The following is a 23,096-nucleotide window of genomic DNA, read 5'->3' as shown; positions in this document are numbered from 1 at the left end:
GTTCGATCGTTTCTCGCAGCGCCGCCCCAAAAAGGTGCCTCCTCGTAATGCATTAATTCCGCCCTCCCCCGGCTACTTGAAGCTCCCATCGACCCACCACCATGACCACCTGAAAGCATAGCTATGGAACCCGCTTCTCAACGACTTGCGCATTAATGGACCAACGAACCCGGCTACAGAAGGCCTGCGATGCCTGTAGTATCAGAAAGGTCAAGGTATGTCTCAGATACTCGAGCTCTCCCCAGTTGATAGCTACCCCAAATAGACTGACTCGGTGGGCGTGGGGTAGTGCGACACCAGCGGTCCCCCCTGTCGCTCGTGCGCGAGCCTGAATATTCCTTGTACATACGAAAGGCCGACTCGACGACGTGGCCCGCCAAATCGCCATGCCGAAGCTTTCAAGAAACAGAAGCTTGGAGAGACGCCGGCGCCTTACGGCGCCTCGAACTCGCCTTCACCGGATCATGCCTCCCAGTCATCGCCCTCTTTGACGGGGAATGGCATTCCGGCCACCGCAGTCACGCTATCTCTGGAGTCGATTTGCTCTCTGCCCACGATCCAATTGCTTGTTGACGACTACTTTACGTATATTCACCCGCTGGTCCCGGTCCCCCATGAACCCACATATCGCGCTGCCCTCAGCCGGAGGGAAGACCTCACTCACAACACCTTTTTAGCCATGACGGCCGGCATGATCGGATCATTGGTGGCGTCGTTCCCACGAAGACCGAAACTGCATTTGAAACCCGAGGAAAGGGCGGCCTTCCCACATTCTACTGCCTTGGTCAAAAGGTGTCGTGACATAGCTGTTCAAGCGCGGGGATCTGGATATCTCGATCGCACGCCAACTGTATACGATGCTGCTACCAGCTATTTTCTTGGTCTCTGTTCTGGCTACGTCTGGAACATCCGGGCATGCAGGTCCTACCTTGCAGAGTGCATGACGATGCTCCATGTTTATAACCTGTGCAACGCGCCCCAGCCCCGTCTTCCGCCAATGGGTCCCACAAGCCCGGCTTCTTCTGCCTCGTTCCAGTCGCAGGATACGCTAAATGAAACTCCGGTCAGCACTCTCGACGTGGAGCTTGGCCGCCGTCTATTTTATACAACGCTGGTCGGTTACCGGACATTGCAGCAGATGGGCTCTCACGACTCGGCACTCCATGTTCCTCCTGAAACTCCAACAGAGCGCTACCCCCCTCTACCTTTAGAGGTGGATGATGAATACATGTTTCCAAACCACGTAGAACCGCAACCGGCTCACAGGGTCTCCCGACTTGTGGGATTCAATGCCAACGTGCGCGTTTACGGCTCGTACAATCCGATATCGGCTTGGGAAACCGCTTTCGGAGCAGGGCAAATATTCGACTGGGATCGGCAAAGGGTTGTCATATACGAATGCTTGCAGAAAAGCAAACTGGCGCTAGCGAATGTCCCAAGGGAACTGTCGTTATTTATGACGGAAGGTGACCCCTTGGGCCAGGAGGAGGATGTCAAGATGGCGCTTGATAACGAAGACTTCGGTTCGTCGGAGAGACGCCATGTTCAGTATGAGATACAAAAGGCCAATATATACGCCAGCCAGCTTGCGACTCGATCATACTTGGTGGAGAAGTACTGGAGTCTTCATGAAGCTTGGAAAATGTATCAAACCCAACCCAATGAACCTACTCCCATGGATTCAACAGTGGCGAATGGAAGCGGCCCAACCGACCATATTAGCAATATCATGATTGAAGAGCGACGACTGGTGATTGGAGATCTCTTTGTCCTCCTGCAGTCCGTCAACGAGATAAATATGGAGCCTAACGGCGCAAGTGTGGTAGGTTTGGCCTTATTTTGTAATAGGGAACCCGATACTAACCAAAATTTTCAGACATCCAAAATCCGCCAAATCGCATCCACCTTATTAGATTTATCCAAATCCACATCCACATTCTCACCCACTCCGACCGTGGCGGGGCCTCAAACCCTCACCAGAGCCGAAGCAGAGAGGTATTTATACGCATTTATAGATACCCTGGTTCGCCTGGAAGGCTTAGGTTCAGTCGCGAAGGCGCCTGCTAGTCCCCAGACACAGGGCCGAGCAATGAGCTACCTCAGTGACCATGATCGTGACGAAGAGGAATTGCGCCAATGGGCCAGTTTGAAGGCGTACCAGGCCAAGTTTGCAGAGGCAGGTGGCTTATTATCTGAAATTTGAACCTCAAACCTTTGGTTAGCGAAACAACAATAATGCGTCACCAACACAGTGCAATGCGGAAATCATCGCAATTTCTGTGGGCAGCTCTTCTTCGTTTCGAAGCAGAAGTAAATACAATCGGCTGTGAGGATTAACCCGAGCTTTACCTGTGAAAGTGGAGGCAAACCCAACACCCATCCTCGTGAACCCCCACCATTGTGGGCGCGTTCTATCCAAATCCCGACCACAGTCACGAGAACCTGATCAGCGCTGAACCCACTTTTAGCTCTTACTCTGTTCGGATGTCCTGGGCTCGGCGATATGCTCTAAACAGCTAAACCCCCGGCTTCAGACGGTGCCGCAATCGCTTTCAAATGGAGATACCATTGCGGTTGAAATGGGATAAAAACTAGAGATCTACTTGGCGACCTACACCGTAGAAACGTGCCGATTTCCCAGGTTAACCGGTGTACATTTTAGGGTCTGACGGCTCAAGGAATCTTGAGCCAAGCCATGCAAAGCAGTATTATCTGCAGAAACCGGGTATAAGAAGGATATGTATATGTATTATGTACTCCGCATTTATCGACAACATCACTTGAACATGAATTGAAAATATACGCCAAATTTATCAGGCCTTCCAAATTCAGCTGTCCACTAATGCTATGCTTCAGGTCTAGAACTACACATTCTTAGTTAATATTGAAGGTAAACGTTCGTTTTGCGTATTGTTTTTTTTTTCCCAATCACAATTATGATGCTATGATATTATCGCTACGTACAGGAAATGCAAGTCAAATTAGGTAAGTATACAGGAAAGCAAGGACGAATAAAGTCACTACGCCGTAACCGTCACAGTCTCTGCAGGCTCTTTTTCCGTAACGGTCGTAGTCACAGTAACTGTGATCGTAGCGAACCCAGACGGCGTGAAGGGCGTAATAGCTAATTCGTCATCATCATCACTATCACCAATGCCGCTATTATTTAGATTGTTCTGGGGAGCAGCCGTAATAGTTTCTGTTGCCGTTGCGGTAGCCGTCATTGACAGAGTCTCCGTTTTCGTAGCAGCGACTGTGAATGTTTCTTGGGATTGAGCAGTTTCTGAAGCTTCTTTTTGGGGAAGTGTGGACGTTTGGACAATGGTCGATATCACCGTGACTGTCGTTGTAGAAGTTGGTTCTTCCTCAGCGCTGGGGTCTGGAGTGGTAGTAGTTGCACTTGTTGCTGTTGTTTGTTCGGGTTCTTCCGTCTCGGCTGGTAACGTGGACGTTTGGACGATGGTGGATATCACCGTAACTGTGGTTGTAGAGGTGGGCTCGGGTTCTACCTCCATGATAGGGTCGTTGGAAGCTGTAGTTGGCACTGGTTCTTCTGCTCCTAAAGTGGATGTCTGCACAACGGTAGATATCGCTGTGACTGTTGTTGTTGGGGTTGTTTCGCCCTCTGCGATGGGGCTGGAAGTTGCATCCCTTGGTAAGGTGGACGTTTGCACAATTGTAGAGACCTCTGTAACAGTGGTAGTAGAACTGGGTTCCTCAGAAACGGGGCTAGAAGCTGCATATGTGGCTGTTGTTGTTGGCTCCGGTTCATCTGCTGCTAAGGTAGACGTCTGCACAATGGTCGAGGTTGCTGTGACAGTAGCTGTTGAGCTAGACGTTTCTTCGGAAATGGGGGAACTCGTAGACGTCGACGTGGGTGTCGGAGCAGATGTAACGGAAGGGACTGGCGATGACTGGAAGGTGGAAGTTATAATGGTCGGGCTAGATTCGTCCCCAGAGCCACCCCCAGGGAATATCGTTTCGCTCGTAGGATACCGAGAGTCTGTGCCAGGTGTAACTCTGATTATAGTTGGGGTTGCCGGGGTAGTTGTAATGCCATTACTGGTACCAGTTGGGCTGGTAGTGGTGGGGATTATGGGAGTAGAGCTTGTTTGTGTTTGCGACTCCATAGAAGATTGTGTTCCGGTTGTACCTTCTGCAGCTGAGGCTGTCTCTTGACCGACAGACGATTGGATACCCGTAGCGCCAGGTAAAATCGGACTTGATGATGACGGTGTATAGTTAATCCCATGCATGCTTGAATTTGTCTCTACTGGGATGATTTGTTGTGAAGAGATAGTTGTACTTTCAGTCGTACTTGAGATTGGCATTGTACTAGTCGTTGATGTCTGCAAGCCATATGAGCTTTCACTCCCAGATTCAGTGCCACCTGAGGATGTAGATATAGATGCAGACGAAGTGATTAGAGGCGCCGACGTAGGCTGACCGGTGCTCGGAAGTTCCTCAATGATCCCGGCTGTTAAGTGGGTAGATGAACCAGATGGAGATGTTGACCGAGTAGTTGAAGTTTCCATACTCGTTGTGTTTGTGGCCTCATCGGATGTGGATGCTGGACTTGGAGTGGGTGTTGTGGCCTCAGTATCTGTAGCAGAGGGTGAGGAGGTCATCATACTCGTCGCAGCGGTGGTCTCATCGGTTGTGGGAGTTGGAGTCCTCGTCGCGGACTCAGCATCTGTATCAGAAGGCGAGGGTGCTGTTGTTATGCTCGTCGTAACGGTGGTCTCTTCTGTGGCTGTAGGCATTGGACTAGGGGTATAGGTTGCAGTATCGGCTTCTATAGGAGTAGAAGACTCTATAGTAGAAAGATCGCTAGCATCTGGAGTGAATGGGACCACCTCCAGGGGGTCATCGTCGACGTCGTTCCTGGCCACGAGAGGGTGGATAGAGACGAGCGAAGTGGTTGAGGAGGGAGCCAGTGCATCATTTCTATTCGGATGGAATAGAAAAATCGGGCCAGCCGAAGCAAAAGACAATAGAAGAAAGAAGAGTGTGATCATAGCGAGAATCGTAGAAAAAGAGTGTACGCGGCTAACAGACCGAGCGAGCGAGGTCATTGCAGTAAACGATGCAGGGGCCCCTTTTAGAATATATTAGCAAGATGCATAATGACTGGGTAGCCTGAAAGAGAAAAATAAAGAAGGAAGGAAGGAAAAACAAAGGGAAGACACAAAGCAAGTAACACTACTATTCCTCTGAGTCTGCAGCAGGGCCATGGTGATTTATGATGCCGCCGGGACACTATCCAGGATCCAAATTTAGGACTCTGATTGCCTGGGCTAGTCTGGATCGTCGCATTCTGCAGAATATGGAGCAGCTTTGAGCTAGTTCCTGGACCGAGTTGAATGGTTGGCTGTGAAGAGAAATTCAACTGGCGCGCGTCAAAGGACGATCGAGATGCACCACAAACAATAGAAAGTCATTGGCGCTGGGAGCTCAGAGGCACCCACCCTGAAACGCCAGCACTGGCAGAAATAGAATGGAGTTAAAATGTTTGTCGAATAATAGGAAGGATACAGTGAAGCTTAATGGACTAGTAAAATTAAAAATGAATTGAATAGTCCTCGCACAGTAGCTATCCCAGACATGGATCGTTATCATAACTTGGGCGAAATCCGCACGCGCCGTTCAAATAACAACATTAAAGGGCTGGTCAATCCCCTCAAAAGCCTCGATTTTCCCATTGAGGCCCTTAGAATCTCCGTAATAGTGGAACCGATAGACCCCGGCCTGCACTGGACGAGGACTCCCGGAAGAGTAGTAGTCGTCCTCTATTTCCCACTCCAGGGTGACCTCACTGTATCCTAGGACGGTATTCGTCCTCTTCCAGTGATACAAAAGGTTCCAATCGCCGTCATTGCGCACCGTCTCCCAGTTCCCACTGTCCGTTTGTCGCTCGACCGCCGCAAAAGTAGACTCTGATCGGAGGTTGTTCCTCGGGTTAGCGCCGACAAAAGTGGCGCTCACTTTATTGCCTGGTTTATATTTGGCATTTCCAGCAGACGTAATAACGTCCCCATACGATTTATCGATCGGATGGCCATCGAACACAACGGAGGGGATGAAACTCAGAGATTTGTCAGTGTTGATTGGTGGCTCGATTCCGGACGGCTCAGGATATCGACCCTCTGCCTGGGCGGATTCGTCCAGATAAGGGAGATAAGTCAGCGTTAAATTGACATAGGCGGCTAGTGTATTTGGCCCATAGAGCGTTGAGCCCCCTTCATAGCGTTGCCTACCATACTCCTCCTCAGTGGTCACATAGTGCGCATAACTGTTCGCCGGGGAGCCCAAAACCACTAGGGGATCAGTAATTGAGAGCTTTTCACTTGCGGACCTTGCAATCGCGTCTTTCCAGCGTCGTGCTGCCATGGTCGTAACTTCGCTGGTGGAAATCGCAAACATCAGCTGCCCTACACGAAGGAGCTGAATATCCACTACGTTGGGAGACCAGGCGTAGGGTAAGGTGAGGTCTCCAACATCTAGCAGGACCTCTTTCGGATGTTGGCATTTCTGCTGCTCGGGCGTCGGCTGATGAAGAAATCCTCGAGCAATATACCACAGGGGGTTACGTTCTGCAGGCGTGGTACTATTCTGAGTGAAGTCGAAATAACCAGGCCAGTCAGTAGTACCAGCGGCAAACGGAAACCCGAGAGCTGCTGAGCAAGTGCTTAGGGTGCTGGAATTGAATGGCGACTTGAAATTATAGCCATCCAAATTCTTGAAGAGGTGGAATGAACTGACTTGAGAGCTTTTGCGGATTGGAGTGGCGGTGGTGCTCATTTGGGCATGCAGGTCTTTGGCAGCAGTATATTGCCTCAATCCAATCTCAAAGCAGCTCTTTGCACCATGGTCGTTCTCGCGGAAAAATGGGCCACGCCCGTGGCATTTGTCGGTTTTTCCACCACATGTACTGTCTGTGTAGCGACATTCTTCACCAGATCCATCTTCACACCATGCCCCGAGAATATTGGGAGAAGTGTCACCGACGCTAGACTGAGAGAAACCAGCCACAAAATTATCCGCAAATTTCGAATTATCGCGGACACTTCTTTCAAATAGCCAGGCAGCAACACCTTTGTTGTCTCCGGTGACGAGAGTGTTGTTGCCGTAAAGTGATGTGCCATGTACCGGAAAGAATGTTAAGACAGCAGTTGTTTTGTTGTCACTCTCCCTGTCAAATCTCAAGAGGCTTAATGTTTTATCAACATTGGAAGAGTATCGTGCCTTTTCTTCCTCGGGATTGGCCTCATAAGAATATGGGCTTCTGTTGGTACTTGCGTCCTCAATGTGTGTTGTGCCGAAAGTAAGGCGACCAGGAGCAAGTCCCTCATGAGCTCTCTTAATGGACAGTAATACGCCGTCCACAATTGCGTTGAAGCTCTGTTTATCAAAGCCTTTGTTGGGGATTTGAGGGAGGAGATAATTATACCACGCGCCTGGGCCTGAATGAGAATGTGTGCCTGTGAGGGCAAGATTGTGGTCGCCATATCGCGCATATTCATTGCCCAAGCCGGCAAGTTTTTCGAGGACACTGTGTCGTACTCCAGTATCCCCCGTTAGGGTATCAAGGATTACATATATCCAAGTCTCCTCGAGATTATTAGGGTTTGCCACGATAAATGCTCGCGAATAGATTCTCTGACGAAGACCTGTACCAATTTGATCGAGGTCGGCATAGCCACCAAACCCTATCTCCACAACAGGCCTGTACGTATTCTATTTAGTAACTCGAGTTGGGGACATGTGGGAGGGTTGGATTTACCCAGTTATATCGGCTTTACCAGCCCCTAAGAGGAGAATGCCATCATCGTCAACGTAACCTGACGACCGATCGTCCCATTGTGTCTTCACTTGAAATGCTGGAGATTTTCCTGAGTCGTGAAGCACTGAGAGGACTTGCAGCAATATAACAGCAACGATAAACGTCCCGACAAGAGCGATGTTGAGCCTGTTATTCGCCATTTTTGAGAGTGCAAAAGGATCGATACGCACTCCAAGCCCTGTGGAATATTATGACATCAGAGAACCTTTCCACGCAGGATAGCCGAGACTATTTATTCTCTTGGTCACTGTCAGGGGACGAAAAGTCTAAAGCACAGATGACCGAGGAGCTTACCAGGGTCGTTCCTGGACACGGCGGCCTCGGAATATTTTCAACCTCTCTTCGAACGAAGGGGGATGACGGAAAGGTTCTATTGGCGATCAGACAGCTCAAGGTGACAAGGTCGTATCAAAGTCGTGCCTGTTTCTCCCCTTGGATTTGTCGCGACCTCTTTCAATCCTGTCTGATTGGACACTTGTGAATCTCCGCGCCGTAACCAGAAAGATCCGTCAAAGAGGGAGGGTCATCTGCGGGTTTCCTGAGCACGAGTGGAGAACTAAGTTGCGAAGAGTGCGATCATCGCGGGCATGTGCTGATGGAGCTGGAGACTAACTTAGGTAGCATGCCTGAGGGTCAAGTTGTGGCTGCACATTGGTCAGTATCTAAACCAATGAAGTACATCGGTCACGAAAAACAAAAATCTGGGGTGAGTAATACAGACTATGGACATACTCTGTATTGACATAGTGACTCGACGAGAGGCGGGAATATTGGGTGAGATCTAGAAGTATACCTTGAGCACGCACGGTGATGGTAGAACTAAATGATCATATTCATGCCATTGACCACTGAACCTCGGCGTCAGATCGCGCCTACCCGATCGGATGCGAATCCCCCCCCACCTTTCATTTCAGGAAGGTACGAAGTTAACTCACGCTAGTACGTATCGGCTCAGAGAGTATGTTTACTAATCAAACAACACGTGACTTACGAGCACTGAGTAAAAAGATGAGCTTGACTTGATGTTGCCGTCGGCGAGGTCATTACTTGCTAAACATTCCCCGAGTCCTTACATGAAACTGAAATCAACCGCCAGCGCATTCAATTATTCATACTCACAATGCCTTTGATCAATGAATCCCACGACTCCCTCCCGTGTAAGAACCTTCCCGCGACCTTTTGAAGCCGAAGTCCTAACACGGTACAGATATCGATGCGGCACCATCTGCTCCCGCCCGGGCCAATGCAGAGAGATTGATCGCGGCAGAACTTTCGTCAGATTATCAGTCTTCAACACATCCGTCGATTCCCGAATTCGCCGAACCCAAATTCACGACCTGTATCCAGCAGGAAATCGAGCGCCTGGCGGCTGGTCAGCCTCTTACTGGCGGAGTTGACCTTTCACGCTACGAGGCGCCCGAGCCACCAACTCGCTCCGCTGATTCCGCACCAGATCTCGATGAATGGCGTCAAACGTTGCGGAAAGCATACACAGCTAGTTCGCACTTGTCTTCACGGCATGAGAACCTCACCCTCCTCGAAGAAAGCGGCAAGAATGCATGGTTGATCGGAAATTCCCAATTGGAGGACATACTCAGAGTACTTGAGAAGGAATTGGCGGAGTCCAAGGAGGCGGCGGAGAGTGTCAACAAACAACGGAAGATCGCACAGGAGGCGAGCCAAGGAGAGCTTACCGGGCTGGAGGAGTCATGGCGACGTGGTGTTGGCGCTGTCCTCGACGTTGAACTCGCCGCCGAGGATTTGCGAATGAAGATTCTTGAACAGAGACGACAATACGCACAGCAGCATGCCCGGTAGGCGGGGGTCATGTCAAACATAATGTGTGCGACGACTCGGAATTGCGGGAGAGCACGCGCTCTGATGCCATTTGCAGCCAGATTCCGACAGTCACTTTTGAAAGGGGCTTGAAACCCTTGAATGAGCTGCATCCATGATCCTATTCCGACCTATTTCAGGCACCAAATGCTTTATACATACGAGGCTATCTTTTGATATCAGACCCCGTAACGTGCCAGGACACGTCGAAGCGTTCAAAGCTGCTGGGTACAGAGGTCACACAAACCGCCGTGCGCCATCGCCTCGCTCAGTCTTGCTGGACAATTTACCCTTGAAATATCGAGCTATATAGACCCACTAGTTATTGTAAAGTGCGGATTACATTAATGATGTGGCTCCATGGGTCTACTATCTGAGCGTCTTATCTCAGACTACTCAGTGTACCTAATAGAGTTAGTGCTGTAGATACCCCATGTCTTCACTTGAAGACTACAAATTAACTGAATGATATGAGAATTCCGTATAAATGAATTAATTAGTATTAAATGTATAGGTATTGAATAGTTGATAAGGTTTGACCATGGACAAATACTCTCAATACGGCTTCACTTTCCCCATAATTGCAGCAGCACCCTTCCGAGCAGCAAGACGATTCCAATGCAACAATTCCTTACACACGCCATCCAGCGAAGTTATCGGCGGGTCGTATCCCAACCCACCCTGCTCAGGGGATTTACGCGCGCGAGAATCGTCAATAATGAGGTGCACATTAGATATAGAAAAGACAGAGGGCTGCAGCTGGCCCAGGTCGCGCTTGATTTCCGGAAGCCAAGGGAGGTAGAAGTGCCGTAGCAGGACGTACCACTCAACGAAATGGGACAGGATGAGCATCGGGGCCGGGGGAACGTATGGGAATCGAATGGGTGTTGCGACGAGGGTCGTTAGAAGAAGGTAGAGATCGCCGAACGAGATGGCTGGATTTGGATCCGTTACGATGAAGGCGTCTCCGCCGATGTTTGGTAGATCGAGTGGGCTTTTGGTGTGTTCGATGAGCCGTTGCTCGTAAAGCAGATGCGCGATGGATACGTTTTCCGCGTTGACGAAGTTTTGAATTATCTGGGGAAGCCAACTAAAAGCATAAACGAGTTAGGGTTTCAAGTTTCAACTCGCACATTTCAACTGGCAGCAGCCAAGTTCAATATGAAAACATGGGAATGAATACTTACGTTGGACCGCCGCCCATTTTCAGGTATATCCCAATGAGGGTGGCACAGGTCTCGCTGCCAACGCCATAGATTCCATTTGCAGGTCGGATACAACCCGTACGGAAGTTAGCTTTGATGTCATCGGCCTCCCGTACGATGATCTCTGCCTCTCGCTTTGATACCGCATAAGTTCCAAAAAACTCATAGTGGTCCTTTGGGGGCTCAGTTGCATCACTAAGGACCTGTACAAAGTGCTTCGGTGTATTTTTCCAGGGCGCAGTCCAGAAATTAGGGCAGCGCATGCAGACGGAGCCGGAAGATGTCGAGATGAAGCAGCTCGCGCCCGCCTTTTTGGCGGCATTTAGCACATTAATGGCCCCGCCGACGTTCACTTTACGGCAGATAGAAAGGAAGGCCTTGTGGCGGTCTTCTGGTCGAATCATAGCAGCGTTGTGGAACACTGTCAATGGCAGATCCACGACAGAGTCGGACCATGGTTGTGAGAATGCGTCATATACAGCATTCTCATCAACGATATTTGTCTTGACGAAGGTAACACCTAGGTCAAGAAGTTCACGACGAGGTGATGCAAGATCTAAAGTTCGAATAGCTGCTGGATTTTCTCCACGAGTCAAGAGATGTGATATAATCCAGTTACCAACAAGTCCTAGAACCAAGTTAGCAGTTATAATTTAACCATACCACCGCACATGACATTCATGCAGCAGCTTCATGAAATGTCCCTAACGTACCGGATCCTCCAACAACAATGTAGCGCCGACCCTGTTTCGGGGGCAAGCTTTTCGTAACATCAACGGGGTTGTCGACTGCCTTTTGATATGCGGCCATGATCTCATCGACGTTCAATCGACGAGGGGATAACTTGCGGGCCTCTTCAGGGATCCCGCTCATTGAAGAGTTCACATGGTAGATGTAGAGTGAGCCGAACACGGCGATGCACAAGAGAATAGCAGCTAGCATCGTATGCAAATTTCAGACTAATCGTTCTTATCAGATTTAGGACAAGCTATGTAGGATGCGATTTGCTTACAGCTTTTATAGGCACTCTTGTGAGCCCAGTCTCCCTAGTATTCACCAAGGGAGAAAGAGGTAGTGAATGAACAACATATTCTTATAGAACCACAAAGCCTGAGAAGGCCACCAAAGATCATCAAACTCTCGAAGCGAAGCGGGTTGCGGAGCCATGGAAGCCTCATCAACGGTCCCAACTGCAGAACTGCAGTTGGGACGGTTCGGTTAGAGCACTCGAACCCCCTCACCGGCCGTTCGCTTAAAGTCCTCATTACGCCATCTCTGCGCTCGGCTCCTTGAGAATCAAGACGAGCAAATTAAAATTTACCTATTACCATCAAAACAAAGAAAGGCCCCGAGGTTTTGAATTTGCCAGCCCCCTGTAGCTTTGCATCTCGTAGCGAGGCTGAGCACCATTGTCATTATGTTCACGTGATCATTTCTTTTGTGTATACGAAACGCCTAATGGAGGAGCCAGATGGCAAGGTATTTCGTACGGGCCGGTCCTTGAGTTTAAAAACAGTTCACGACATTCAAAAGGGGTTGGAGATCAAGGAAGCCATGGTGGCTCCTTAGAGGAATATGTAGAGGGAAACAGCAAGTGAGCGTGTTCATTGAATAGCAAGACCCAGGCATCGATGCTGTGTACTGGTTGAACAAAGCCCAGCAGCCATTATTGGCGCAGCTGCGCAGGCGATTAACTTCAGACAAATAAGCTCTCCAGATATTGGTACGGAGGAGTTCGATCGAAATAATCTTCACACCTTCTAGAGTATAGCAGAACACGTGACTATCCGCTCGGCCTTCTGCCCGAGGTTTCTAGATTCCTCGAAAAGTCAAACAGCGGGGATTGACAGCTGCTGCCATGCGGGTTGTCCATGTTGGCGCATGCTCTGACACGAGGTCGGGCCCGGCCTGGCCGTCTGATTTCAACTCTCCTGCATGAAGAGGTGATATGTATATGCACAAGGTGAAGCCAGACTCGCGAGTCGCCTGGATTAAAAAAAAAGAAAAGCCGGTGGGGGGCTTGGCTCTCATTCTCTTTACTGTTGATCGTTGAAAGTTCGGGAAACCGGCACAGGCGGTCAGTCAGTCGGTTGTGCTGTGACTGCGCAAACAAACCCCTTCTTGACCCCTTGAGTCTCAGCTTGATTCGGCTCTGGACTGCTCGTTTCGCAGTATACGAATAAATCCTCCATGACGACCTGAGTATTTCAAGATCCCCCTTCACTGAAGTTCCGGTATGTTGGGCCAGCCATTCTGGGATTACGTACTGCTATTCTTCAGCTATGCCCCGAATGAAGAAGCCGTACGGATATAAAATTTCTCGGATATTCCCCGTGGAGTCGGCTTCCGTCTGGCGTACCGCGTACCATATGGGGCTCGGCAACCATCCATTCTGATATGGGGCTAGGAGTGGACCTGGTTTGTAGTACTACGTACTACGAGTAATCGTGATGGCACGGTCGAAGGCTCACAGTCACTGGCTCGGGTTCGATTTCTGGATCCGTGGAAGGGGAACCCCTTGGAGATATTAATATGGGTCACAGGGTTTCGAAGATCGTGAAGCCAAATTACGAATGCAGAATGCTTGGACACATCATTCGGTATTCTATCCGAGCAAACAAAACAGGATGCCTGGGCAGCAAATGGAGGATCTGGGCTTCTAGCGGGGTTAGCCTCGGCCCACGACCCAGACCGTAAAAGAGGTTATTCAGTGCTTGTCTCGCTCTGGGCACAAAGCACATAGCGGTATAGATCACGCCAGATTGAGTGATTGAATCCGTGAAGGATCAACATCCTCCTCTTGGGCAGCCGGTCTTCATCCTCTATACAAGTCCAATGACCATCTAGCCGTCCACTGGCACCGAGTGCAGCCTGCACGCCTTATCAATGATCACTGTGGCGGGACTGGGTCCGTTGATTTTCTAGTTCTGCCTTTGATGCCCCACCAGCCCAGGGCCTCGCAGAAGAGTCTTTTACTCTGTAAAGATTTTCGGGCCGCTAACCGTCGCGTAGGAAATTATAATGCAAATCATCCCCCTCTCATAGCATTTCTTAAAAAAAAAATTCCCTGCTACCCTGGTAACCAAGCTTTTGGGCTGTCCGGAGCTATTCATTCGACCCTTTCTGGCTTCTGTCTATGACTCTATATGCTGGACTTTTAGCAGCCTCCGCAAATTTCTCCATGCGGCTAACGGGATCAAACCCAAGCCGATCAAGAACCACCTGTTGCTTAGTTCTTTGCTTTGCAGACGTCTTATAATTCAAGATTCGAGTATTCGATATTTCGCCTGGGTGTTTTATTCCCCTATTCCTTCATCACACACTCTTAGAAGGACCACCCTAGACTGAGCCCAAGCTTCGGGTCTAATGCGCTAGACAAGGCCCAAGAAAGAGGAACAGTTGCTAGAGATTGCCTCTAGTAGTCGGAAGCAGCCATGTCAGCCATGCCAAATAATTCCTCAGATCCGTCGAAATGCCCCCAACATAGTGAAAACCGTGCAGATGGCGACGCGCGCTCTATGACAGGGTCAACCTCATCGGAGGATTCCCTTGACCAAGTCGATGCCCTTGATCGCACTGTAACAAGCCATTCGCGCATGTCAGAGCCCGACCTGACCAGGAGAGTCACATCAATTGGAACCACGGGCACGACAGATCCAAATTATGAAGTCGACTATGAGGACGGGGACGACCCGTCCAATCCTAAGAATTGGTCGTTCAAATACAAAGGCATGGCAATTTCCATGCTGTCCTGGAACACTTTAGTTATGTGAGTCACCCTGACTCTTAACGCCTTTGGGCCATTGACGAACTGACGTCCCTGTCAAAAAAAAAAAAAGTGTTTTACATTCCACGTCTTACACTTCCGGTATACCAGTCATCGGTGCAGAATTTGGTGCCTCGAATACCATTGTCACCCTAGGGTTGACGTTCTACCTTATTGGCCTGGCCATTGGGTCGATGTTCATGGCCCCGCTAAGTGAAGTATACGGCCGTAAGCCTGTTTCCATTGTGTGTCTGAGTATCTTCACGGTCTTGATCATTCCCTGCGCGTTGGCCCAGTCCATCGAGGCTTTGATTATTTCCCGCACCATTGGAGCATTATTCGGAAGTGTTATGATCTCCACTGCACCAGGAATGGTGTCAGACCTGGTAACGGATGAGCAAAGAGCGCTGGCCATCTCTATTTGGAGTATTGGGCCTATCAACGGACCAGGTATGCCATTTTCTTGCCGCGGCGCTTGTTCACTATAGCCACTGACTCTACGGCAGTTTTGGGTCCTATCCTTGGAGGTTTCGTGACGCAGTACCTGGGCTGGCGATGGATGAACTGGATTGCTTTGATGCTCTCCGGAGTCGCCTTAGCCTTTGCTTGCCTCATGAAGGAGACGTATAGTCCGATCATCTTGCAGAAAAAGGCTGCGCGCAGACGGAATGAGACAAACGACGACCGGTGGTGGAGTCGATACGACCAGAAAGCCAGTCTTCTGGATATGCTGAAAATAAACCTCAGTAGACCGTTTGTCATGGCTGTTCTAGAGCCCATCTGGTAAGCCTACACAACCCATATACCCCATTCAACCACCCCTCGGCACTAACCAGGTTCCTAGTATCTTCTGGAACCTCTACATCGCAATTGTATACGGAATCCTCTACCTCTGCTTCACAGCCTACCCCATCGTCTTCCGCCAAATCCGCGGCTGGTCGCTTGGCCTCTCAGGCCTCGCCTTCTGCGGCATCGGAGTCGGATGCATGATCATGATCGCCTGCGAACCCTTCGTCCGCCGCATGATCAACAGCCACAAGCGCGACCCAGAAACCGGCAAAGTACCCCCCGAAGCCATGGTCTCGATCGTGTGCATCGCCGCCGTCCTAATTCCTACTGGAGAGCTCTGGTTCGCCTGGACCTGCGCGCCAGCCTCCATCCCCTGGATCGTCCCCATCCTCGCGGGTATGTTGTTCGGTTGCGGGAACGCCGGTGTCTTCATCTATGCTTCGAATTACCTCACCGATAGCTATGGCGTGTATGCTGCCTCTGCACTGGCGGGGAACTCTGTCATGCGTAGCATTCTGGGTGGTGTTATGCCGCTTGTGGGTACCTACCTGTACGACGGGCTTGGGCCGAACTGGGCGGGAACTCTGCTTGGATTACTTGAGGTGGCGATTATCCCGATCCCATTTGTGTTTTACAAGTACGGGTATAAGATTCGGATGAGGAGTTCGCTTATCAGTCGGATGCAAGAGGATAAGAGGAAGCTGGAGAACAAGCGGAAGCGCATGGAGCAGCGTTTGGCGCCGGAGACGAATGCAGCTACTGAAGAGACGGGGGAGAAAGAGGGGGCCTAATGCAAATAAATCACCCTCGCGTTGCGCTTTCCACAGCAAGCGCAGGTTTGGCAGAAGCTGATCGGTTATTACTTCAAAAAGTTTCTTTGCACAGCTGGAGTTCGATACCATTATGAGGATGCTTTTCTTGTTTCTTTTTCTTTTTTTCCCCCCATCATCGGCAGGCGTCCGATAGCGCACTGGATATCAACAATTCTATAATCCACTACTAGCAGTAATAGATAATGATACAGACATGCAATATCTACCATTTTATGATACACGTTCATTCGACTGCACGCCTCATCCTCTCTACCTCCTGTGAATCATTCAAGATCTGTTCATATTCGCCCAAATCAATCGCTCCGGCTGGAAAGACAATCACAGCATCAACATGCACAGATTCAGGCATAGACGACGCAGGGGCTGACACCACCTCCTTATCCCAGGCAACAACCGGAGCTTTTCGTACATAGCCGATGACATTAATCCACGCACCGACGCACAGCTCCTCCCAGGTCATCGCCTCCAGGATAGCATTGACATCGATTGTTATAGATGGGGGGTCCTCCCTTGGTTTTTTGAGCCGCGGATAGTTGTGCTCAAGGACCAAGTGCCCTGTAGAGATCTGATATGTTTTGACGCTGTAGGAAGCCCACCCAAGAAGCGGGTTGGGAGTATATTAGCTTTTGGTCCATTACCCACTTTTTAAATCTGAGTAGATATCAAGGACTTCATCTGTGTTCAGTGTTGTATGCTAGGCAGCGATAAAATATAGTGCGGCGGTTTCTACGCACCAACCAAGAAAGCGGACTTTAGAGTCAGCCGGGAGAGAGGGGACGTCGGAGAGGAAAGCCCTCGTAGAAGGAAGAGGGCCGTTCATTCTGCGGAATGTACATAGTAGATAAGCTTGGGGTCTTGTCTGGTGATGTTGCAGGTGCGTAGAAATGGAAACCGGAGAGGGATCAGTGGTGAATGCGGGCAAGTGACAGCACACGTGACCGGCTCCCTTCGATACCTACCTAGGCCTGGTGGCGTATGTCATAATCTGGAGGGGAAAACAACCTCGTTCAACTTCGTCCTCATCTTCCGGCCCTCGCTTTTCAGACCATCGCTTTATTATTACTTCAACATCTCGCTTGGTCTCTTCCGGTAGACTTTGGTCGCCCGTGGCGTTTTCACCACTTTGTTGCCTGGAGGTCTAGTGCCGCCATCTCTCCCTCGCTATCTCCTTCCTCCCCACTATTCTTCCACCGGTTTCCAAGACGCTTTCCTGGTCCGACGACTACAGAACATCGAACTGCGGGGTGGCCGTTTACTGTCGCTTAGCTCTGCACCTGCGATATAACATTCCGATTCCCCGAAAAAGAGCATAGGCTCTTCTTATCCCCGTCAAAGATGTGGTCCTGGTTTGGTGGTGCGGCCGCCCAGAAGCGGAAGGATGCGCCGAAGAATGCCATTCTTGCGCTGCGGGAGCAGCTAGATATGTTACAAAAGAGAGAGAAGCATCTAGAGAATCAGATGGCCGAGCAAGAGGCTGTTGCTAAGAAAAATGTGGCTTCAAATAAGACCGGTACGTACTTCCAGCTTTTGTTATCCCAGGTATTCGAGACTGACTTCCGCAGCCGCCAAGGCCGCTCTTCGACGGAAAAAGGTCCACGAGAAGAACTTCGAACAGACACAGGCCCAGGTCGCACAGTTAGAACAGCAGATATATGCTATTGAAGCGGCAAATATCAACCATGAGACCCTCAACGCCATGAAGATGGCTGGAACAGCCATGGAAAAGATTCACAACGGCATGACCATCGACAAGGTCGACGAGACAATGTATGTCTGCATCCCATTGGCGATATATGTACAGAGTTTTAACAGAACCAGGGACAAACTTCGAGAACAAGCAGCGCTCAACGAAGAAATTGCACAAGTAATCGCCAACAACCCGCTGGGCGAACAGCCGGACGAAGACGAACTGGACGAGGAACTCGAGGGTCTGGAGCAGGAAGCTATGGACGAGCGCATGCTCAACACAGGCACAGTACCGGTTGCGGATCAACTCAACCGGCTACCTGCGCCAACAAACGCAGAACGTAAGCCTATACTTCTCCGAATCGGCGCGTGAATTTGAGACTGTGACTAACAGGGACTCCTCCGTCAGCCGCCAAAGCGAAACAAAAGGAAGAAGAATCAGACGAGGAGGCCGAGTTGGAAAAACTACGGGCGGAAATGGCTATGTGATGATCTCTTTAGTTCTATCACGGTCTTTTCTTCCTTCTTCACTCCGCATATGATGGAACGGGGGGACGAGTTCGCTTACCATGACTCACTACGATTAGCCAAGCAGCTCCTTTCACCGTCGATTTCCTCCGGGGTTGTTGCTTTTCTTCCTCGTCTTCAGCCGACCGCGTAATTCCAATGTCCTCATCAATACCTCTCACATACCCACTCACCGAATGGTTCATCTTCGTATTAGGGATAGGGGCCATGGGATTTGGTTGGAAGTTGGATACGGTACACCACTCTACTCACCGAGCGCGCAAATATACCAGACACTACATTCCGAGGAGTACTTGCGCACTGTGCTGTTCCTTCCTTCCGTCATATGCTGTTCGGTTTTGATGATATGCTTCCTTTTTAAACGGTTAAACTGGGGGTTATACTTCTTACGCTATCATGTCATTATATGTTCTGTTATGTTACTACAGCGCTCACTATCTTTCTAATCCTACATCGATGCATTGGTCTGTTTACCCTTGTTTCACAGATACAACTACTAGTAATTAGCTGCAGTCGAAGTAAGGAAATGACGACATAAACAAATTCATGCCATTAGACAATTAATTAGAATAAAACTAGGTAGTAAATAAATAACTCCCGTTTTCCATCTGCACCCATACCAACCACCCAAACAAGTAGAAACAAACCCAGTAAGCCGGAAAACCATGATCGAATATTCATTGTACTGCATGTAAATAATGGTGATGATGATGTTGGTATTTCATTTCACACAAAAAGAAGAAAATGAAAGCGGCGTGGAAGAATCAAGGGAACCACGCATAACTCTTGAGCGGAACGGTCCTCGCACCATCATCAACTTCGCTGCACCATCTCGACTTCCACTCCCATTCGTGTGAAGCGGCTTCAATGAGAGCTTCCTTGCACTCGGGGGGTAGTTCTTCGAGGATCTCTGGATTCACGAACTCAGGATGTTTGGGGTTAGCGACGCTGATTAGACCGTTTGCACCGAGATCATGAACATCGCCATCCGGACCAGGCACACCCATATTTGAATACGGGGGGCTTTCTGTGTGGACGTCGAGGATGGCGAAACGGCGTGAGAGGGTAGCAGGGATGGATGAGAAGATGGTAGGGGTCTCTTCTGGCTTGGTTTCTTCATCTTCTGTTGTTTCTACTTGAGTGTTTTCGTCTTCGGTTGTGCCGTTTGACAGCGTAAGTGTTGACATTTCTTTTGTGAGTTTGTTTGCGCTCCGGGGATCGGGGGGAGGCAGCCGCTCCCAACGAGCGTGGGAAGGCTGCATGATCTTAGGGTATTGGAAGAGGTTCGTCTGAATATCGTAAACGCCTTCAAGGTTTTGCTGACGTGCAGTCGACAGTAGAGCATTGAAATTGCTATCATCTGTCAGCAGGTATTCCCCAATCAGTTAAGAAGGTTTACTCACGCAGCTTCTCGAGCATGCTCCAACATCCAGTTATCCCCTGTGACCGTGACTTTTCGCTTTTTGGAATCTACCGCCTTGCCAGTACCGGGGATAGGGATAGTGGGCGTGCTGGTGTGATAAACACTGCTAGCTCCGTGCCATGCCACATACTGGTTCCTATTGTATGGCTCACCCGGCGCAGGTAACTTGTCCTCGGGGACAGCAAGTTCACCCTCCACATCGCCACGTTCCCGGGCAGCTTGGCCATTGTAATCATCAATGACTTTCCGGCCACCGACAATGATCTTTGCACCGAATTCTCGGAACACAGACCGCGCAGTAACCACACCAATAGCGCGACCTTTGTAGGAATGAGGGATGATATCTCTCTCGATCAAGTCGCGTTTCGCATCATCGTCGATGATAATTTTGTAGAGAAATTTGTGTTTCTGGAAGAACAAATACGAATCCCTGAATCCAATACATCTCGCCGGCTCGGTGGACAACATATATTGGCGATCGCCGCGATTTAGAATAGTAAACGTCCGAACTCTGTACTCTCGATCACCTTGCAGGATACCATTCTTATCGACCTTGGTGTCGCCCTCTGGGTCACCTGGGACAGCCACCTCATCATCGATAACATCCATCATATTCCCTTCCTTATCAATCGGCACCTGCGTGACATGAGACGGCCCACGGCCCCGTCCCCATCGTCCCCCACTTGCAGCAGGTCGGCCACGTCTCCTCTTGACTGGCGTGCTCACCTGAATCTGCGGTGCCGATCCATCAGCTGGGGCATCCCAATCCGGAGGGCGGTTCTTTGGCGGACGGCCGATGCGCCGTTTTCGCGGAATCGCAGACACGCGACCGAGTGCCATGTGTGTTGGGGTATCAGGCCGTGACGGAGGGTTGGAGTCCTGCGCGGGTGTATCTGCAGCTTCTGATTCCGGGGCTGGTGTAGGTTGTGCTGGTGTACTGGCGTCTTCCTCTTTCTGTGGTGAAGTCGGCGCTTCTTCTTCCTCTTCTCCATCCGCTGCATCCTCGCGCTGTTCCTCTTCGTCATCTGCTTCGTCCGGTACTACAGGCGGAGACGATTCACGCGACGGAGGGGCTTCTATCATTTCATCATCCGAAGCATCGGGAAGTGGAGGGGGGGCATTCTCTATGAGGAGGTTAGCAGTCGCGTCCCATCATTTAAGCCCGGGTCGACGAGATACAAAGAACGCGGAACGAAAGGGGCTCATTTGAAAAACAAAAACCAAATTGAAGGGAATATCAACTCACTCATTGATTGCGCAGCGGCCTGGGCGGCGGCTCGCAGCTTTCTCGGCATCTTGGAAGAGAGCTTGATGCTGGACTGAAAATAACACCGGCCGACAAGCCAGTAGAACCGATGGATGGATGCTGCACTTTCCTCTGCGCGCCGGACCTTCTCGCCTAATGGAGATTCGTTTCTCCGGATAAAGCCACGTGACATTTTATATCATGTGCTTTATAGCACGTGCAGGTCTAGCTCAGAAATTCTACCCTAAGCCCTATGTGGATCTCTAGGTAGTATGGAGTGACATCACAGTGATAGTATAATGGCGGTGGCTGGCATTCTTCGGATGAGAACGGCATACAATACGGAAGAGAGATCTTGCTATATTGAATCAGGTAGTTCCTGGCGAGATCCAAATCCCGGCCCAGGAGATCAGAAATTGCGGACTCCTTTACTGAGCTCAGGCATCCAAGAGGCATGCATGACTATGACGTCTTGCATCGCTAACTTGATGAGGTGTAGTTAGTTCACATGTCAAAGACCCAAGATGAACCCCTCATCTTACCAATTCGCTTGAGAAGACCATACATAGCGGCATCATTGCTATTCAAGTGGGGTATTACTACACCGTATGCGTCAGGTTATCCTGCAAGTGTGGGATTCTTGCGTCAAATCTGCGGAAGAGTCTACAGAGTTCTGGTCCGGGGTGACAGCCAACTGTACACAATAGGCTGTTCTGCATTTTGCCATACGGAGAACAACATGCAAGTATGACGCAGTTGGTGTTTGTATATAGATATAGTCGAGGTGCAAGGCCCTCGACTTCAGGACGGATGGTCTGCAATGGTGATTGAAGGATCAATGTTCCGGCATGAAGGGTGGAACAAAACCTTGATTTTCTTTTCCATTAGGAAAAAGAACATCCCGTGGTTGTCGAACAAGCCTCGATGACGCGGGGAGTGCCTGGACATTGGTTCACTGATATTTTGACCGAGCTAATCCGCGATATTGTGCAACCACGTTGCGGGCTTGTCCAAGAGTATACAGATGGGGTTTTTAGTAGCGGCGGGATACTCGTAAGACGGCTACATGGACTTCACCAAAGAAAGCAAAAGCCACCGTATAATGGTGAGGGGATTAGTTTAACGCAAAGACTCATCAAACCAGGGCCTTGGAAAGGGCGGTAAGGCTGCTGCACATCATTTCGCAGTGCTCCTGGAGCTAAGATCTTTTCCGGGCATGTTGTTTGCAGGGCTTATAGTAGCTCCAACCACTCAGCATTCGTTAGGTGCGTTGGTGTTCGGAGCTCAGTCTTCCCTGTAACAACAATGCCTTGAAGAACGCAGATCACTGGACAGGAAAAGCCGCATCGAGTTGGACAAGGCAACTTACCCAGGGTGCGGCATTATTGGAATTAGGCAGTCGGTTTCGCAATCAGTCGGAGAGGACGAGAACGAGAACGGAATGCTCTCCTACTATGGCAACATTGGAGGGGAGGTAGGCGAAGCGGTGGACCATACCCCGCCTTTCTTGACAGGCAAAAGAGGAGGTGGCGGGAAAAGGCAGCAAAGTGCTCCGAGACTATGCATCTATCGACGATTAGCGTGAGGAGCAAGGTGATAAGACGGTGGTCAACCGGAGGGGTCTCAGGTGGTGAGGGAGGACCACTGGACTCGGCATCACCGAGGAAGGTAGCAGCGGTGGTAAGCAGCGGTAGTGGTATCACAGACCGACGAGCTGGGCAACACCTATACCATTAATATTAAATCGTGGCGATTCTGATAATTGTAGCCAGGGGAGGGTTGGGATATTAGAATAAAATAGACTTCTTTCGTAGCCGCGTGTGGCCGACAAGGTTAAGAACCTAAGTCTGATCGGGGATCGCGAATCCTGGTTCGGTCACACTCCTACTACATCCACCTCCATCACCGGACGGTCTCTGATGATATCGACGCCGTCTTCTG

At 50.1% G+C, this 23,096-nt stretch overlaps 9 protein-coding genes across 9 annotated transcripts; 4 read left to right on the top strand and 5 right to left on the bottom strand.

The window, feature by feature from the left end:
• Positions 1-155: 155 nt before the first annotated feature.
• On the top strand, positions 156-2,203 carry APUU_60494A (uncharacterized protein; the record flags this gene model as incomplete). The annotated part of the gene is made up of 3 exons (XM_041693740.1): positions 156-215; positions 290-1,822; positions 1,877-2,203. The coding sequence occupies 3 exons, from the start codon at positions 156-158 to the stop codon at positions 2,201-2,203; spliced, it is 1,920 nt and encodes a 639-aa protein (XP_041559640.1).
• Positions 2,204-3,020: 817 nt separating this feature from the next.
• APUU_60493S (uncharacterized protein) lies at positions 3,021-5,075 on the bottom strand (the record flags this gene model as incomplete). The annotated part of the gene is made up of 1 exon (XM_041693739.1): positions 3,021-5,075. The coding sequence occupies one exon, from the start codon at positions 5,073-5,075 to the stop codon at positions 3,021-3,023; it is 2,055 nt and encodes a 684-aa protein (XP_041559639.1).
• A 571-nt stretch (positions 5,076-5,646) lies between these two features.
• On the bottom strand, positions 5,647-7,983 carry APUU_60492S (neutral/alkaline ceramidase; the record flags this gene model as incomplete). Its single annotated transcript, XM_041693738.1, has 2 exons — positions 5,647-7,726; positions 7,784-7,983. 2 exons carry the CDS (start codon positions 7,981-7,983, stop codon positions 5,647-5,649), a joined length of 2,280 nt encoding a protein of 759 aa, XP_041559638.1.
• A 980-nt stretch (positions 7,984-8,963) lies between these two features.
• APUU_60491A (pre-mRNA-splicing factor SPF27 family protein) lies at positions 8,964-9,661 on the top strand (the record flags this gene model as incomplete). The annotated part of the gene is made up of 2 exons (XM_041693737.1): positions 8,964-9,000; positions 9,051-9,661. The coding sequence occupies 2 exons, from the start codon at positions 8,964-8,966 to the stop codon at positions 9,659-9,661; spliced, it is 648 nt and encodes a 215-aa protein (XP_041559637.1).
• A 573-nt stretch (positions 9,662-10,234) lies between these two features.
• APUU_60490S (putative 3-beta hydroxysteroid dehydrogenase/isomerase family protein) lies at positions 10,235-11,826 on the bottom strand (the record flags this gene model as incomplete). Its single annotated transcript, XM_041693736.1, has 3 exons — positions 10,235-10,769; positions 10,867-11,512; positions 11,598-11,826. 3 exons carry the CDS (start codon positions 11,824-11,826, stop codon positions 10,235-10,237), a joined length of 1,410 nt encoding a protein of 469 aa, XP_041559636.1.
• Positions 11,827-14,318: 2,492 nt separating this feature from the next.
• APUU_60489A (MFS transporter) lies at positions 14,319-16,230 on the top strand (the record flags this gene model as incomplete). The annotated part of the gene is made up of 4 exons (XM_041693734.1): positions 14,319-14,653; positions 14,724-15,100; positions 15,157-15,433; positions 15,495-16,230. The coding sequence occupies 4 exons, from the start codon at positions 14,319-14,321 to the stop codon at positions 16,228-16,230; spliced, it is 1,725 nt and encodes a 574-aa protein (XP_041559635.1).
• A 265-nt stretch (positions 16,231-16,495) lies between these two features.
• APUU_60488S (nuclear telomere cap complex subunit Ten1) lies at positions 16,496-17,092 on the bottom strand (the record flags this gene model as incomplete). The annotated part of the gene is made up of 2 exons (XM_041693733.1): positions 16,496-16,853; positions 17,007-17,092. 2 exons carry the CDS (start codon positions 17,090-17,092, stop codon positions 16,496-16,498), a joined length of 444 nt encoding a protein of 147 aa, XP_041559634.1.
• A 515-nt stretch (positions 17,093-17,607) lies between these two features.
• SNF7 (ESCRT-III subunit protein SNF7) lies at positions 17,608-18,447 on the top strand (the record flags this gene model as incomplete). The annotated part of the gene is made up of 4 exons (XM_041693732.1): positions 17,608-17,782; positions 17,835-18,039; positions 18,091-18,299; positions 18,368-18,447. The coding sequence occupies 4 exons, from the start codon at positions 17,608-17,610 to the stop codon at positions 18,445-18,447; spliced, it is 669 nt and encodes a 222-aa protein (XP_041559633.1).
• Positions 18,448-19,250: 803 nt separating this feature from the next.
• On the bottom strand, positions 19,251-21,348 carry APUU_60486S (uncharacterized protein; the record flags this gene model as incomplete). Its single annotated transcript, XM_041693731.1, has 3 exons — positions 19,251-19,839; positions 19,890-21,033; positions 21,156-21,348. The coding sequence occupies 3 exons, from the start codon at positions 21,346-21,348 to the stop codon at positions 19,251-19,253; spliced, it is 1,926 nt and encodes a 641-aa protein (XP_041559632.1).
• Between the last annotated feature and the right edge of the window lie 1,748 nt (positions 21,349-23,096).

This window comes from Aspergillus puulaauensis, chromosome 6 (assembly GCF_016861865.1).
Source record: "Aspergillus puulaauensis MK2 DNA, chromosome 6, nearly complete sequence".
Taxonomy (NCBI): domain Eukaryota; kingdom Fungi; phylum Ascomycota; class Eurotiomycetes; order Eurotiales; family Aspergillaceae; genus Aspergillus; species Aspergillus puulaauensis.
This window is presented reverse-complemented; position numbering and strand designations above follow the sequence as displayed.